This window comes from Trichosurus vulpecula, chromosome 3 (genome assembly GCF_011100635.1).
Source record: "Trichosurus vulpecula isolate mTriVul1 chromosome 3, mTriVul1.pri, whole genome shotgun sequence".
Classification (NCBI taxonomy): Eukaryota; Metazoa; Chordata; class Mammalia; order Diprotodontia; family Phalangeridae; genus Trichosurus; species Trichosurus vulpecula.
In genome coordinates this window covers 228,894,119-228,911,379 of record NC_050575.1, presented here as the reverse complement: position 1 = coordinate 228,911,379, position 17,261 = coordinate 228,894,119, and the positions used below count along the sequence as shown (strand labels likewise).

Genomic DNA, 17,261 nt, shown 5'->3' with positions numbered 1-17,261 from the left:
CCTTTGATCCTCCTCAGCACTGTGAGGTAGATTCTATTATCATTACTATGTTACAGATGAGGAAACTGAGGTTAAGAGAATTAAGTGACTTATCTTGGGCTTTAAAACGTAAATGTCTTTTATAAGATTTGAACTCAGATCTTCCAGACAACAAGTCTATCAACTGAACCAACTAGTAGCTTAATATAATATTAAGCCATTAAATCTTGCCTATCCTTTCTTCTCTCCTAAAATATGTGGTACAATTCATAGTATTCATGGTATTTCTTCTGTTCTCCATCACAAATTTCAATATTCCCATTATCTCTACTTGAGCAATCACTGCCTCATTATTAGTCAAAATCAGGCCCAGCAAAGTCAATCAATTGTCAGTTCCTTGCCAACTCCTCTTCCATGTAAAGAATAAATAAATTCATTTATTAAAAGCATAAATTTCTCAACTGCTCAGTTTTGGTGGACATCCCCATACAACATCCAGGAATTAAAAGTTCCCTATCACTACCATCATACTGTCATGCCATGTTTGTGATCTGATTCCCAAACTTTTTGACTAAATTATTCCTTCTGTCTGATTTATTTGAATTATATACCCACAACAATGTCAGCTCTGATTCTTCTTCCAGTGATCCTCACCTAGGTGTTCTATACCATATTTCCTCCCCCAGGCTGCCAGGATCTTACATATCTTCATATGGATATATCTTCTTAATATACAGTGCCTTTTCCCTGCCTCTTTTAACTCTTCTGTTCATTATGAATATGGTATACACCTCCAGAAGTATCATAAATGAGCCATCATTTATGAAGTATCATAAAATTTTAATCACATTTGAACCAACAAGGTCAAATTTTCTACATGAGTTGGGATCTATTTTGCCTTGTTTATTATCCATTCTTTCTGCTTCATACATATAGACCTCATAGGCACTTTATTTTATTGCTGGATTCCTTATTTGATATTTTCTTCTGATAAGTACCCCCTTTTCTATTCTTATTACTATATTAGACTTAGCAACAAGATTAGTAGATCTATGCAAACACTTTCCTCCTGTTTGCACCTTTTTAAATTAAAGTCTATTATTTAGCTCCAAATGTTAAGTGATTCTTCTCTTCTTTCTATTATTCTATTCTCAAATCTCCTAGTGCTGATTAGAAGTTATTTTTCCTTCCTCAACTGTCTTTCTTTCTTTCTTTTATTGAAACAATGCTCTTTCCTAAGAAATAAAAACATTACCTTTTTCTCTAAATATATACCTCATTATGTACTTATAGTGCAGCACATCTTTGCCAAAAAACACAAGGTATGATTCACAATCTTCTGAGTCATAAATTCATTGCTACTCTTTGAAAAAACACTTTATTATCACTAAAAATTGAAAGTAGAGATAGATTCCCATAGCACTTTCACTTTCTTTTTCCAAATAGAATTTAACCTACAAAATGTGCACACATAGCTGCTATTTTGTGTTGGTAGGAACACAAACATGCCATACTCTCAGAAGTCATTGCAAAATTAGGCTATTCCAGTCCTTTAAACTTTGGGGGGTTAAGTTTCTTAGACAAATCTTGTGACTAAATATTGTGGAAAGCTATCTGTTTAGCATACACACACACACACACACACATATACACATACATATACACTGCTGTGAGGGATTATGGGGGGAGGAATGTCCTCCGGAGTAATACTTAATTTATCAAGGTGAGCCTTCCAATTTTTTCTGTCAATAGAATGATGCAGTCTTCTCAACTACCATTCATTTGCAATGCAAATATATTCTTTCCTGGATTTTAAGCAAACATAATCAAAAAGAAGCTGACCCATAAGCAGGAAGCAAATTGTTTAATTACACACAGATCTTTCCTTGCATTTCTCTTATAACAACTCTATACCTTAATTTGGCACACAGAAGCAGATGCACTTAACCACAGGTATCGTTGCTAGTCACTCAGCCTTGAACTTTGTACATGACCTGTGGGTAGAAGATTTTAGTAAGTCCAGTGGTTTCTTTGTCTTACAGAGAGTCACAAACCTTTTTCTTTCTTTCAACACTGGTTCTATCCATAGGGCAGCTGATCAATTCATTGTCAAGAAGTATGTGGATGTTTGGACCTATCCAATAAAAAATTAGTGGATTTTTCTACCTCGCCTGAAATCTTACCTTCTTCACTTGATCTAGCTATGTTTAATTGAACATTAATCCAGAGAACTTTACACAATGGAGTTGACTCTCCCACAGGCACACACACACACACACACACACACACACACACACACACACACGTGTGTGTGTGTAGGCATACATATATTTAAAGAAACAGTGTTTAATAATATTGTAATGCATAATTAAAATGTCTTCATTTAGTGAGCAACTGTAAGACTGATGCTCTCTCTCCAGAGCCCTAGAAGTCTCCACACAAAGCTGCAGACATAGATCAAACTAGACAAAGGAGTTCTAGAATATTTATAGTTTGAATTTGTTTAAACTCCCTTTTAGGGGGGAAAATAACACCCACTCAGTGCTCAAGGCTCTAGAACAGTTGTTCCCAAGGTATTTTGTTCTGCAAACTCTTTCAACAGCAACAAAATGTGTTGTGCATCACTGGGGTAACTTAATATGCTACTCAAAATATTCATTAAGTGCTTACCAAAACTATAATAACTTTTGCTCCAAAACTACAAATTAAAATTTACACCATATAATAATATTCATAAATTTTAAAAATTTGCACTACTGGTAATTTGAAATTTTTAAATATAAAATTATTTATAAAAAAATTACAAATAGACTATATATATTATATGTATATATTATATTAAACATTCTGTAAAAATTAAAAATAACCTAGCAAGACCTCATATTCATACTATTGTCTGCAAACTTCATATTAGATTTATTTTATAAATTTTATTTAATACAAATACTATCCTTAGTTAAATAAAAAAAGACTTGAAAGTTGTTTAACCTTTGTGGTCATTTGTAAACAATTTGAAGACAGATTGGGAAATTGGGAGAAATGCTGCATTTAGTCAAAAGGGGTCAAATTTGAGCTAATTGTTGCACAAAAACTCAAAAATTATTGTGAACATAATCATAGCAGTTTTAAACCACTGCAGAAATAAAGCTATAAAGGTTCAAGCATACACATGCTTGTTGCAATGGGTTAAAAATATATTTGCAACAAAATTGGTCAATTATTATCTGCTTAAAGAGCCTTTAGAGAATTTATAGTGTGAACCCTATGAACCATTTCCAAACATATCCAAGATGTCAGCAAACCACTAAATGGAAACAACTACTCCAGAAGAAGTGGAAATGTGAGGTTTATATATTATATTATATTATAGGTTGACTTGGGGTCCCTGTTCACTCGCTGGGCATAGGACTCAGTCCTGGCTATTTTGTCATTATCTGAGATACTCAAACTTTTCAAACTGCAGGTAATCCATCATGAAGTAGGACACGTAGACTTGTCAGAACCACCAGCAAAAAGGATGTTGCTGCCATCACTGATCCTGGAAGCCTTTTCTCTCCAACCCTTAACTTCATTGCCTTTTTCTCTCACAATTGTCACTCTTCCTATTCCATCCTCTGAAAAATTCCTACCATTTGAGTTTCAGGGGAAAAGAAAAAGAAAGTAAAAGGGATGCAACACAAAATCATAAATCTATAATATTATAGGACAGAAACAAATAGAATCCTAATTGTATCTAATCAGTTTTTTTCACTTTACTACTCCGCTTCAAAATTCATCCTAATATTCCTGCCAACTTGACCTTCATAATTACAAATATGTTATAAATTATATAAATCTATACAATCTATATAAATCAATTATCTTTAGGCAGAAAACAATAAAACTTACAAACGCAAGCAAGAATTTAAAAAAATCCTAGAAAAAGTAAAATTATGAAGAAAATCCAAAAGAATGATACTTGACATTACTCCAAATAGTTTAATAAATTTTATATGGGTTTATACTCTAAAATAGTTCTGTTTAGAGGTTTCTATTCATGTATATATTTTAATGTAATTCATCACTTTTTACTTGACTCAATTTGGTGGTTATCTTTGTCAATTGTTGGAGAAGAAATACTTTTATCAGAAAATAAACTTGATAATTGTTGCCGTGAGTCCACTTGGCTTAATAGAAAGGCTTTCGCTTTATTGACTTACCACCTACTGGATTTTAGTGGCCTACAACATCATACATTTATTGTATTTCTGGATTTTTGGGGTCTATGTACTTACTTCTCTGTTTTGATCCAGGAAAAAAAAAAAAGATCTTGTACAATGGAATGCTGGAATACCACTTTGGATAACAGTTTCTTCCTCATTGGAATTCTCCAGGACAGCAAGTACCCTGGGCTAGTCTGTGCCACAATCACATTCCTCTACCTGGTGGCTATGAACAGCAATGGCCTCCTGCTCCTATTGATTGCTGTGGACAAGAGGCTCCATGTGCCCATGTACTTCTTGCTCAGCCAGCTCTCACTTATGGATCTGCTCATTACAACTGTCATCTCTCCCAAAACATTTGTGGATTACATGCATGGAGAGAGCACCATCTCTTTTTCAGGCTGTGGGTTTCAGATGTTTCTGATACTTCTAATTGGAGGTGCTGAAGATATCCTATTGGCCTTCATGTCATATGACCGCTATGTAGCCATTCAACATCCCCTGAACTATATGGTCTTCATGAGACCAAAAGTTTGCTGGTCTATGGTGGCCACATCTTGGCTTCTGGCATCCATGAATGCCCTTGTGCACACCATCTACACTATGCACTACTCTTTCTGCAGAACCCGGGAGATAAACCACCTGCTCTGTGAGATCCCTCCTTTGCTGAAGCTGGCATGTGCTGACACCACAAAATACCAGTTCTTGGTATACACAATGGGTGTGACATTTCTCCTCATCCCCCTCTCAGCTATTCTTGTCTCCTATACTCTAGTTTTAACTGCTGTGTTCCACATGCCCTCAACACAAGGGAGAAAGAAAGCTCTCCTTACCTGCTCATCCCATCTGACAGTGGTTGGACTCTACTATGGACCTGCTGTGTTCATGTATGTTCTGCCCAGTGCTTACCACAGCCCTCAGCAGGACAATATCTTTTCTCTGTTCTATACCAATATTACTCCAGCCCTGAACCCCCTGATCTATAGCCTGAGGAACAAGGATGTGGTGGGAGCCCTGAAGAAGTTGCTAGGGAAAGGCCCCTCAGCACCAAAATTGTAGGTCCCTAGATAGGCCTTGACTTGATCTTCCAGCTGAGAGCTAGTAGCTAGCAAATTCTCTCTAGGCTCATTTTCACTTGTCTGGAATATTTAATGGCATACCATACTCAAATTTCCCCTTTTATTCTTCAACACTACTGTATTCTATACAGGAAATAATTCAGGATGTGAGAGATATTTACAAAAGGGGCAACATAACGGAAATTGTAGAGGTACAAAATATTTGACTTCTCTAATTCCTGGAAATAATTGTGCCCAGATAACAAAACTCACCCTTCATAATGAATTCCAGATTTTTTTTAAAGGAATTGTCAAAATCAAGAGCTTATAGCTTGAAGAATACAGTTTTCTAATTTTGAAAACTAGCATAAAATTTGTCCCTCTTTGGTCTTGTGATACTTCTGTCAGTCTTCATGATTTTCAAACACCACAAATAAAAGCTCAGCAATCACTTATGTGAACAGCATCCTCTGTATAATTATTTTCACCCAAGTCCATTCAGTCTTTGCTTGAAGTTGTCAAGGAAGGGTAAATCCATTATTAACAGTGGAAATTCACTTTTGACCAACTATATTAATGAGTTTTTACATTTATTAAACAATATTCAAGGTCACCCCATTGAGCAATAGAGAGTAGTGTAATGGGCATAAACAGGAAGCTACATGCATAACTATTCAGAAGATGCACATCAAGAGTCCTATAAGGAGGAATGCGTGACAATAAGAAAATATGGGCAGATACATTGTGACAGTAAGGGATAACTTATAGACCTACATTGATATCTGTGCAATGTCAAGAAATTTTAAAAGGGGGCAGCCAGGTAGTGCAGGGAGTGGAGTACTAACCCTGGAGTTAGGAAGACCTGAGTTCAAATCTCGCCTCAGACTCCTGATACACTTACTAGGTATGTGACCTCGGGCAAGTCACTTAACCAAAATTATCCTGCCTTCCCCCCTCCGAAAAAAAAAATTAAAAAAAAATCAAACAGGTAAACCTCCTTTCCAAGATTTATAGAAGGAAATAAAATGAATTCTCCAAGATGGATAGGCAAGGATAAGTTAACCAATGAGAATACAAATCTGTCAAAATATAAAATTAGAGTTTGGCCTAGATAATTGTTTTAGTGACACTGAGGAGTTGAGGTTAGAAGTCAAAGTTAAAGACTTGGGATCATTATGGGGATTGGAGGGATGTACTGTTCATATTCAGTAAATATAAAGTTCTTTGTATTTCTTAGAGAAGTTGGTATTTAGCTCTGCTATACACTGTAAAAGTGTTTTGCATAGCTGCTAATTGGAGCCATGTGAGTCCATAAAGTAGTTTTAAAGAATTCAAGTCCCTTTTTTATTATTCTTGACTTTGGAACACCACTATAATGGAGAGCCTAGGGCAAGTTCCCCTGCTAGGTCAAACCTTTTGCGTTTTCCTTTTCCTTCCAAGGTCAGTAGAAAGACTACCAGATCCGTAATCAAGATCTAAATTAAAATCCAGCCTCAGATACATACTAGGTGTTTGACCATGGGAAAGTCACTTAACTCTTTCTTTATCTGTAAAATAACAAAAGCATTTATATTCCCGGATTGTTGTGAGGACTAAATAATGTATGCAAAGAACTTTGCAAACCTGAAAGCACTATATAAATGCCAACTTCGATAATTACAAGATTATTTCATTTTGTATTATTATTGTTATCACTCTCTCCTTCAAAGACATGTGCCTGGCACAAAACAAATTGAACCAATTAAAGCAGCTCAAAGCAGATTGGATAAGAGTTGGGGAAGGGATTGATGACATAAAGTATCTCCTTAAAGTAACAAACCTGTGCCACTAGCTTTCATTCAAGAGCTTCTCAGTGCTCCTCTTTTTTCTCTTTGTTTTTCTTTCTTAATATGTCTGTCATTCATTCTTTCAAAGTTCTCCATTTCCCCTAATACGCTAAAGTTCAGAGAGGCAGTCCTTCAAGCCTTTCACTTGTGGGTTGGGGGGAAATACCCTGAATTCTTTATACATGTAGATTTTCTCAACTTTGGAAGAAATATAAATTAGTACAATGAGTGCCCCCCCCCCAAGTTCTATCCTGAATAGTCCTTTTTCTTTTTATACTATCTCATTTGGGGGCCTCATTGGGTCACATGGGTTCAAAATAACATCTCTGTGCAGATGATTCTCAGATCTATGTAACCATCCCTACCCTCTTTCCTAAGTTTCAATCTCCTTTTACCAACTGCTTTTGAACAGCTCAAATTGAATGTCCCATATTCTTCTTAAAATCAATATGTCCAAAACAGAACTCATTATCTTTCCCCATGAAACCTCCCTTTCTTTCCAACTGCTGAAGGAACCATTATTCTCCCTCTCACCCAAGTTCCCAACCTCAGGTCATTCTAGATACTCTCTCTCTCATTCTCTTTCTCTCTCTGTCTCTCGCACTCTCTCTCTCTCTCTCGCACTCTCTCTCTCTCACTCTCTCTCTCTCTCTCTCTCTCTCTCTCCCCACCCCGCACACACACACACACACACACACACACACACACACACACACATCAAATCTTTTGTCTAAGCTTGTATTTTTTACTTTGTCATCCCCCATATATGTTCTCTTATTACCATTCACACAACTAACACCATTATATGCAGGCTTATCTCAGAGATATTGCAGGTTCATTTCCAGACCACCACAATAAAGCAAATATATCAATAAAGAGAGTCACATGAATTTTTTTGGTTTCCCAATGCATTTAAGAGAACGTTAATACCAGGTTGACAGCAAGGCAATGGATTTTTCAACCATAGCAATTCAATCAGATCTTTTATTTGGTTATAGATGGGTTTATATTTGTATAACTGGAGGATCTATACAGCAATGAAACAGCAATGGAATTGCAGATTGTAAAAGGAGCATTTAACAGAAATATTATCACCCCCAATTCAAAGAGGAGGAACATGAGGCTAAGAATGGTAGATTACTACTGGGCTATGAGAAATGGTGAGTTCAATGATCTTAGAATAACATGCAAAGACTTGCATAAAATGATGAAGAGTGAAGTAAGCAGAACCAAGAGAACACTCTATATAGTTATAACATCATTTTAAGAGCAACGTTGAGTGACTAAGTCATTTTGACTATTATAAATAACCAAATTAACTACAAAGAACACATGAACGAAGAAACTATCTACACCCAGAGAAAGAATTGATAAACAGAAGTATGTATAGAATGATTTTACAGAAGTGTGTGTCTGCGTGTGTGTGTGTGTGTGTGTGTGTGTGTGTGTGTGTGTAATGGTAGCCATGTCTATGGTGGTGGTGGAGGGAAGAAAAGAAAGAAAAACTAAACCTCAAAGGATCATAGATTTAGAATTGAAAAGGATGATAGAAGTCTTCTGGTATCTATCATTTTACAGGTGGGGAAGTTGAGGCCCAGAAATTTTAAGTGGCTTGTCAAAGGTCAAAAGGTAGTAGTAGAGCAGTGGTCTAGTACCTCTGCTGTGAGGGCTAGCCAAGCCTCTTAAGGGCTGCTCATTTACCTGGTACTCAACTCTCACCTGTTGCTCTAAGAAACTGTAACATAAGCAGCAGGCACACCCTGGTTAACCATCTCAGCAGACAGGCTAAGCCAGGTTGAGGGTAACCAGCAGGCCCCAAATCCATAGGCTTGGGGGTTGTCTATCCCCACGTATGAAGACTTCTCCCATTGGAATAGGTGGATGAGGATAATTTGTTCTAACAGCCATGAAGGTGGCTGAAGCTGGTGCTGTGGAGTGTTTAGTTTGGTCAGATATCAAAAGCAACAAGGCCATCCACTGCATTTCAGAAATGCCACTGGACTTTGATGATTCAGGAAGAGAGAGTGAGGCCGAGGACTCTGTGCAACTCTCTTTCACTTATATCTGATTCACAAGCAAGACCCCATGATGTCATTAGTCTTCTTTGAAAATGAAAACTAAAAAAAAGCCCAGTGATTATTTAAAGTTGGGTGGAGGCTATTTTTGATTTATTAAAAAGAATTTTGTAAAATACTTTCCCAATTATTAAAAATAATTTTTGAAGTAGGTACATTAATTTCCATTTTAAAAGTTCAATGTCACTTACTTGGTAATGCATAAATTTGCTGCTTAAGGCTCTATATGGCTGATTTTTGTTGGAGTTGAATGAAGTCATGGCAAGAGACTGAACATATACGAAGATTATAGTCTTACAGTAGATTAATGAAAAGGTGAAGTGGGAGACTTCGGTGGAGAAGACAATATACTGTCCAGCCTCTGTGGGATAGTAGCAATAAAGAAGCCATAGAAATGTGTAGTAGCTTAGAAGGAGGACAAATGGATGATAGCTAGTGTAAAGTCTTCCATGAATCCATGAAAGAGATCTTTCAGGCCAGGTTGAAGATGGAAGAAACAGCACAGAAAATGTGGTTTAAGACATTGTTTATGACAGAAAGTGACACGTAAGATGTAATAGACCTTGATTACAGCAATAGAAAAACCATCTACCCAAGAGCTGGCAATCAACTGGCTACAGAGCTCCTTGGTCTTGATGACACGTTAGTAGACTGGGAAATGACCTACCTACCAGCACCAAAAATAAATAAAGTAACATTGAAATTAATGTACAAATTTAATGCTATGGCAAAGTGTCAAGAACACACATTATTGAATTAGAAACAATAATAACAAAATTCTGTATTAGAACAAAGTCATCTTTATGTTTCTCAGGTGCTAAAATCTCTGTACTGAGGGGCCTTTCCCTATAACCTTCTTCATGACCCCCAGTACATCTTTGTTTCTCAGGCTGTAGATTAGAGGATTCAGGGCCGGAGTGACAATGGTGTAGAACACAGAGAAGATATTGTCTTGCTTAGAGCTGTGGTAGGCACTCGACAGGACATACACAAACATGGCAGCTCCATAGTACAGCCCAACTATTGACAAGTGGGATGAGCAGGTAAGGAGAGCTTTCTGTCTCCCCTGTGCTGAGGGCATGTGGAACACAGCAGTCAAAACTAAGGTATTGCTATAACAATTGGGCTAGCAGCTGCTGTGGGATTCAAAGAACAACACAAGTCCAACAATAAGAATGCTGTCAACACAGGTTCTTTTGATCTGCTTTACTAAGGAAATTAACTTTAAGGGGTTAACAGTCTTACTTTTATCCAACATATACATATAAACTCACTTAGTTCAAGGGAAAAAGCCAGCACCCTGAACTTCAGGGCAAGTACAAACAAATTACAAACATCAACAGACAGACCTTGTCTGGTTCGAATCTCAATGCATAGTTGCCAGGGTTTAATAAAGTCCCAACATCCAGGTTTACAAACTAGAGGGCTCTTAACTACAGCTGCCCAGAGTCTCCACATTGACATACCTCCAAGAGTGAGAGCCGCTGCAAATAGCTCTGTTCTCTCTTTTTATACACTCTTTAGCCATCATCAAACATCATCTGAGTGACCAGAACTCAGGCTCCTACTATTGGCTCTAGTCTTAGCAATTCCCCTTAGGACCCTGAGGGCTTCACTCCAGCATAGGCTTAAAGCACCTAGTAGTTAGGGGTTTGGGCCTGGGGCTTTGCACCTCACAAGGCTCAATCAAAGACACTTAACTAATCATTTTAAAACAGTAAGAACACCCCAACTTAACTGATATTACAGGTATAGGAGGCAAAGATGGCAGAGAGAGGCACTAGTAGGAAGGTCACACCTGTTGTGTATAGAATCAACTGGTACTGTTAAGTGTCAGCATGTGCCAGCTTCAACATTGGAGGGGTCTCACAGAGCAGTTAGTGATTCTCCTGGGCTCTACAGAAAGGGAAGTGCATGGTGTAGATGGTATGCACAAGAGCTGAAAGCCAAGATGTAGCCACCATGGACGAGCAAACCTGTGTTCTCATAATTACCATATAGTTCAAAGGATGTTGAATGGCCTCATAGCCATCATAAGCCATGAAAGCCAACAGAATATGTTCTGCACCTCCAATTGTCAGTGCCAGAAACGTCTGAAGCCCACAGCCTGTAAAGGAGATGGTGTTTTGTCCACACAGGTAATCCACCAATGTTTTGGGGACAACAGCTGATGTGAATAGCAGGTCCATAAGTGAGAGCTGGCTGAGCATAAAGTACAAGGGCACATGGAGCCGGTTGTCCATAGCAATCAACAATAGGAAGAGACCATTACTGGCCATTGCCACCAGATAGAGAAATATCATTATGACACAGACAGGTTCAGGGAAACTACTGTCCTGCAGAATTCTAATGAGAAAGAAACTGTCTATCAAGGTCATGTTTGAGAGTTCCATTCCACAGATTCCTCAATTTCCTGTAACCAGCTTCTCAGTGAGTGTGTATCCCAAATGATTCAGAAGTGTTCTAAATCTCTGATGCTAGAATACATTGAAAGTTTTTTTTTGTTCTTTTGAACTCAGTTCAGTTCAGTTTTTTTTAATTTAAATTTATTTATTTAACATATTTAGTTTTCAGCATTGACTTTCACAAGAGTTTGAATTACAAATTTTCTCCCCATTTCTACCCTCCCCCCCCACTCCAAGATGGCATATATTCTGGTTGCCCTGTTCCCCAGTCAGCCCTCCCCTCTATCACTCCACTGCCCTCCCATCCCCTTTTCCCTTCCTTTCTTGTAGGGCAAGATAAATTTCTACGCCCCATTGCCTGTGTATCTTATTTTCTAGTTGCATGCAAAAACTTTTTGTTTGTTTTTGAACATCTGTTTTTAAAACTTTGAGTCCCAAATTCTCTCCCCTCTTCCTTTCTCACCCACCCTCCCTAAAAAGTCAAGCAATTCAACAGAGGCCACATGTGTATCATTATGTATAACCCTTCCAGAATACTCATGTTGTGAAAGACTAACTATATTTTGCTCCTTCCCAACCCATCCTGCTTTATTGAATTTTCTTCCTTGACCCTGTCCCCTTTCGAAGGTGATTGTTTTTGATTACGTCCACCCCCATCTGCCCTCCCCTCCATCATCCCCCCCCCTTTTTTTATCTTCCTCCCTCTTCTTTCCTGTGGGGTACGATACCCAATTGGGTATGTATGGTGTTCCCTCCTCAGGCCAAATCTGATGAGAGCAAGGTTCACTCATTCCCCCCTCACCTGCCCTCTCCCCTCCTCCCACAGAACTGCTTCCTCTTGCCACCTTTATGCAAGATAATCCACCCCATTCTATCTCTCCCTATCTCCCTCTCTCAGTATGTTGCTCTCTCATCCCTTAATTTGATTTTATTTCTTTTAGATATCTTCCCTTCATCTTCAACTCCCCCTGTGTCTGTTCTCTCTCTCTTTTATATATATCTATATATCTATATCTATATATACATACATAGATATATACATACATACACATTCACTTATATATATACATATATATATATATGCATATTCCCTTCAGCTACCCTAATACTGAGGTCTCATGAATCATACATGTCATCTTTCCATGTAGGAATGCAAACAAAACAGTTCAACTTTAGTAAGTCCCTTATGATTTCTCTTTCTTGTTTACCTTTTCATGCTTCTCTTGATTCTTGTGTTTGAAAGTCAAATTTTCTATTCAGCTCTGGTCTTTTCACTGAAAAAGCTTGAAAGTCCTCTATTTTATTGAAAGTCCATATTTTGCCTTGGAGCATAATACTCAGTTTTGCTGGGTAGATGATTCTAGGTTTTAATCCTAGCTCCATTGACCTCCGGAATATCATATTCCAAGCCCTTTGATCTGTTAATGTAGAAGCCGCCAGATCTTAGGTTATTCTGATTGGGTTTCCACAACACTCAAATTGTTTCTTTCTGGCTGCTTGCAGTATTTTCTCCTTGATCTGGGAGCTCTGGAATTTGGTGACAATATTCCTAAGAGATTTCTTTTTGGGATCTATTTGAGGAGGTGATCGATGGATTCTTTCAATTTCTATTTTGCCCTGTGGCTCTAGAATATCAGGGCAGTTCTCCTCGATAATTTCTTGAAAGATGATATCGAGGCTCTTTTTTTGATCATGGCTTTCAGGTAGTCCAATAATTTTTAAGTTATCTCTCCTGGATCTATTTTCCAGGTCAGTGATTGTTCCAAGGAGATATTTCACATTGTCTTCCATTTTTTCATTCCTTTGGTTCTGTTTGATAATATCTTGATTTCTCATAAAGTCACTAGCTTCCACTTGCTCCAATCTAATTTTTAAAGTAGTATTTTCTTCAGTGGTCTTTTGGACCTCCTTTTCCATTTGGCTAATTCTGCCTTTCAAGGCATTCTTCTCCTCATTGGCTTTTTGGAGCTCTTTTGCCATTTGAGTTAGTCTATTTTTTAAGGTGTTGATTTCTTCAGTGTATTTTTCAGTATTTTTTTGGGTCTCCTTTAGCAAGTCATTGACTTGTTTTTCATGGTTTTCTTGCATCCTTCTAATTTCTCTTCCCAATTTTTCCTCTACTTCTCTAACTTGCTTTTCCAAATTCTTTTTGAGCTCTTCCATGGCCTGGGACCAGTTCATGTTTTTCTTGGAGGTTTCTGTTGTAGGCTCTTTGACTTTGTTAACTTCTTCTGTCTGTATGTTTTGGTCTTCTTTGTCAGCAAAGAAAGAATGCAGAGTCTGAGACTGAATCTGGGTGCGTTTTTGCTGCCTGGCCATATTCCCAACCAACCAACTTGTCCCTTGAGTTTTTCAGTGGGGTATGACTGCTTGTAGACTAAAGAGTTCTATGTTCCATGTTTGGGCGGGGGGGCAGCTCTGTTACACCAGCACTCCTCCTTCCCCAAGAACCCCCAACCCGGACTGGGCTTAAATCTTCAGCAGGCTGTGCACTCCTGCTCTGATCCGCCACTTAATTCCTCCTACCAGGTGGGCCTGGGGCCGGAAGCAACAACAGCTGTAGCTGCCCCACCTCCGCTGCCCCCGGAGGTGATAGCCGAACCGCAAACTCCTTCCACTCCCGCAGCTTTTCCCACTAACCTTCTGTGTTGTCTTTGGTGTTTGTGGGTTGAGAAGTCTGGTAACTGTCACAGCTCACTGATTTAGGGTGGCAGGGGACGTTCCACCTGGCTCCTGGTCTGGTTGGTCCCCGCTGCTCACACTGGGCTCTGCTCCACTCCGCTCCCAGCTCCCAGCTCTGCGTGGGATAGACCTCACCCAGAGACCATCCAGGCTCTCCTGGGCTGGAGCCCTGCTTCCCTCTGCTGTTTTGTGGGTTCTGCTGTTCTAGAACTGGTTCAGAGCCATTTTTTATAGGTTTTTGGAGGTACTCAGCAGGGAGCTCACGCTGTTCCCTGCTTTCTAGCTGCCATCTTGAGAATGCATTGAAAGTTACTTAGTTTAAAATCAGTGAGTTGACAACTCCCCTATTTTACTGACACCTGTCTCAGAGATAACTCTGAGATAGTCTTCTTATTATTCTGCTTCCACTCAGATAATGGAGCTGATGCACTTACAATTGTGCTGATCTGATAGTGGACAGCTTTAAGAGAATTTGAGAGACATGGAATATAAAAATGGAGTCTCTGTTAAAAGTTTTTGACATAATTTTTGACATAATTTCCAGAACCCTGACTTTAAGTAGACAGAAAAGCAGGGGTCTTTTTTTTAAATTTTCTGTGTTTGTTATATTTCTTTCTTATTTAAGGATGCATGACCTCATTTTCTCATTCATAAAAACAAAAACCTTATTAAATTCTAGAATCTTTTCTAGCTATAGACCTAAAGCTCCCCTCTATTTCTTAGCCCAAATCATTTAATAAATTATCTACACTTGGAGCCTCAACTTCCTTTCTTCTCACTCTTCCTAAACTCTCTGCAATATGATTTCTGGCCTTGTCACTCAACTGAAATAGCTCTCTCCAAAGTCACCAAAATCTAGTGTCCTCTTTCTCAGTCCTCTTCTTTAACCATTCTTTAATATCTTACACTGTAGACTACACTCTCCTCCCAGATAATTTCTCCTCTTGTGATTTTCATGACATTGCTTTCTTTTGGTTCTCCTACTAGTCCTAGAATGACTAGGACCTTTTAGTCTTCTACGTTGAATCATCATCCATTTCACGCCCCTAACTCTGAGTGTAGCCAAGGTTCTTCCCTGGACTTTTTCTCTCTTCAAAGATTGTCTTATTATCTCTTATAGATTCAAGTACCATCTTCAGCTTCCAGATCAAGCCTCAGTCTCCCTTGTGCTCCAGTTCCAGATGAAGGCTTTCCTATTGAACATTTCAAATTTAATATCCCATAGACTTCTCAAAGTCAATATTTCCAAAACAAATCTCTTTATTGTTTTCCCCAAGTATTCCCCTGCCTCTTGTGAACTTCCTGTTATTGTCTAGAGCTTCAGCATCCTTCTGGAAACCAAAATTTGCAATGTTTCACTCCTCACTCTTGCTCATCCCATATATACAATTAGTTGACAAATTTTGTTGCTCTCATAATATCGCTCATATCTGTCTCCACTCCACTCATATAGCCACCACCCAATTTCAAGACATTATCGCCTATCAGTGATACTAGTTTTCTATATTGTCTCCCTACCTAAAGTACCCCCTCCCATTCTAGTTCATAATCCACTCAGTCAACAAATACAGATTTGATTATGTCACAATCCTTCCCCATCCCAGTAGGCTCCAGGGACTCACTAGTGACTCTAAATTTGTCTACGGCATCCTTTACAACTGGAACTCTTCCTATTTTTCCACTTATTTTTTTTTCAACATAGTACTCTTCTTCATAGTTTGTATAGTCTAGAGATACTAGCCTCACAGTTACTTAAACAGAATTCTCTTTTTCCTATCACTCTGTCTTTCCACTGACTGTCTCCCTTCCCTGGGATGCCACCTCACCTCTTTCTTTTGCAACGCAGATTGCTACAAACACTACTTTTTAAGCAATCATTTATTTATTTGTTTGTTTATTTTTGAATATAGTTTTCTATGTGAAAATTTTCTGACCCTCCCAGCTGATAATTTTCTCTCTCCTCAAACTACCTTTAATTAATTTTGCATATATCCAGAATATAGTCATGCATATAAATGTTGTCTGCCAAATCTACAACACAGGCCTGTTTTTATTCAGTCAAGCTAAGAATTGTTTTCACATTTTAAAATAAATCTTTACTGCATTTAAACATGAAAACAAATTATTAGCTTACTGAAGGGCCAGATTTGCCCTCAAGCTTTGGTTTGCTGGCTCTTGGACAGATCAAGGGCATTTTCCCTTTGCCTCATATTAGCTAATATGATAGGTGTGAGATGGTACCTCAGAGTTGTTTTTGTTTGCACTTCTCTAATTAAAAGTGATTTAGAGCATTTCTTCATATGCCTATAGATAGCTTTAATTTCTTCATCTGAAAACTGCCTGTTCATATCTTTTGATGATTTACTGATTGTGGAATGGCTTATATTCTTATAAATGAGACTCAGTTCTCTATATATTTAAGAAATGAGGCTTTTATCAGAGACACTTGCTACAAGTGCTGCTTCCCAGCTTTCTGCTTTCCTTCTGTAAGGGCAAGCAAAGTGAGACTTTTATTGTTTTTTGCACTAAGGCAATCAAGTACTTTTGATTGAGTCTTGCCTTTGTTTGTAGGAAGGCCCACACCCTTTAGCTAATTAGGTCACTAGAGGTGTGAAACCCTTGGGCCCTGAAAAAGGGTATATATACTCTGAGGGTAGCTTTAAGCTAGAACTCTCAGAACTGCAGGAGGAGAGGTTTTCTTGGGGGCACACTCATTTGAAGAGTGTGAGTGTGGAGACTGTGGGTAGCCTAAGGAGCCCCCCAGCTTTGAACCAGATGTTGATGCTTCTTTCTCTGGCAATTATGTATGTATTGCTATGGTCAGACAGAAACCTGTCTGTTAATATGTTCATATTTTCTCTGCTTGTAATTTCTATTTATATTTGCTCTGAAGTTCAGGGTGCTGACTTTTCACCCAAAATAAGTGAATGATATACACATGTTTAATTAAAGTAAGATTGTTTACACCTTAAAGTTGCTTTCCTTAGAAAAGCAGATCAAAGAACCTGTGCTAGCAGCCCTCCTGTGTGCTGGT

General features: G+C 38.3%; 1 protein-coding gene and 1 pseudogene across 1 annotated transcript; one reads left to right on the top strand and one right to left on the bottom strand.

The window, feature by feature from the left end:
- Positions 1–4,295: 4,295 nt before the first annotated feature.
- On the top strand, positions 4,296–5,240 carry LOC118842406 (olfactory receptor 2AG1-like). The gene has a single exon (XM_036749934.1). The coding sequence runs from the start codon at positions 4,296–4,298 to the stop codon at positions 5,238–5,240; it is 945 nt and encodes a 314-aa protein (XP_036605829.1).
- Positions 5,241–9,957: 4,717 nt separating this feature from the next.
- Positions 9,958–11,533, bottom strand: LOC118843521 (annotated as a pseudogene).
- Positions 11,534–17,261: the final 5,728 nt, after the last annotated feature.

Bases quoted from the DNA above. Each gene is read 5' to 3' on its own strand.
- LOC118842406 (XM_036749934.1), top strand. From the start codon at position 4,296: ATGGAATGCTGGAATACCACTTTGGATAACAGTTTCTTCCTCATTGGA.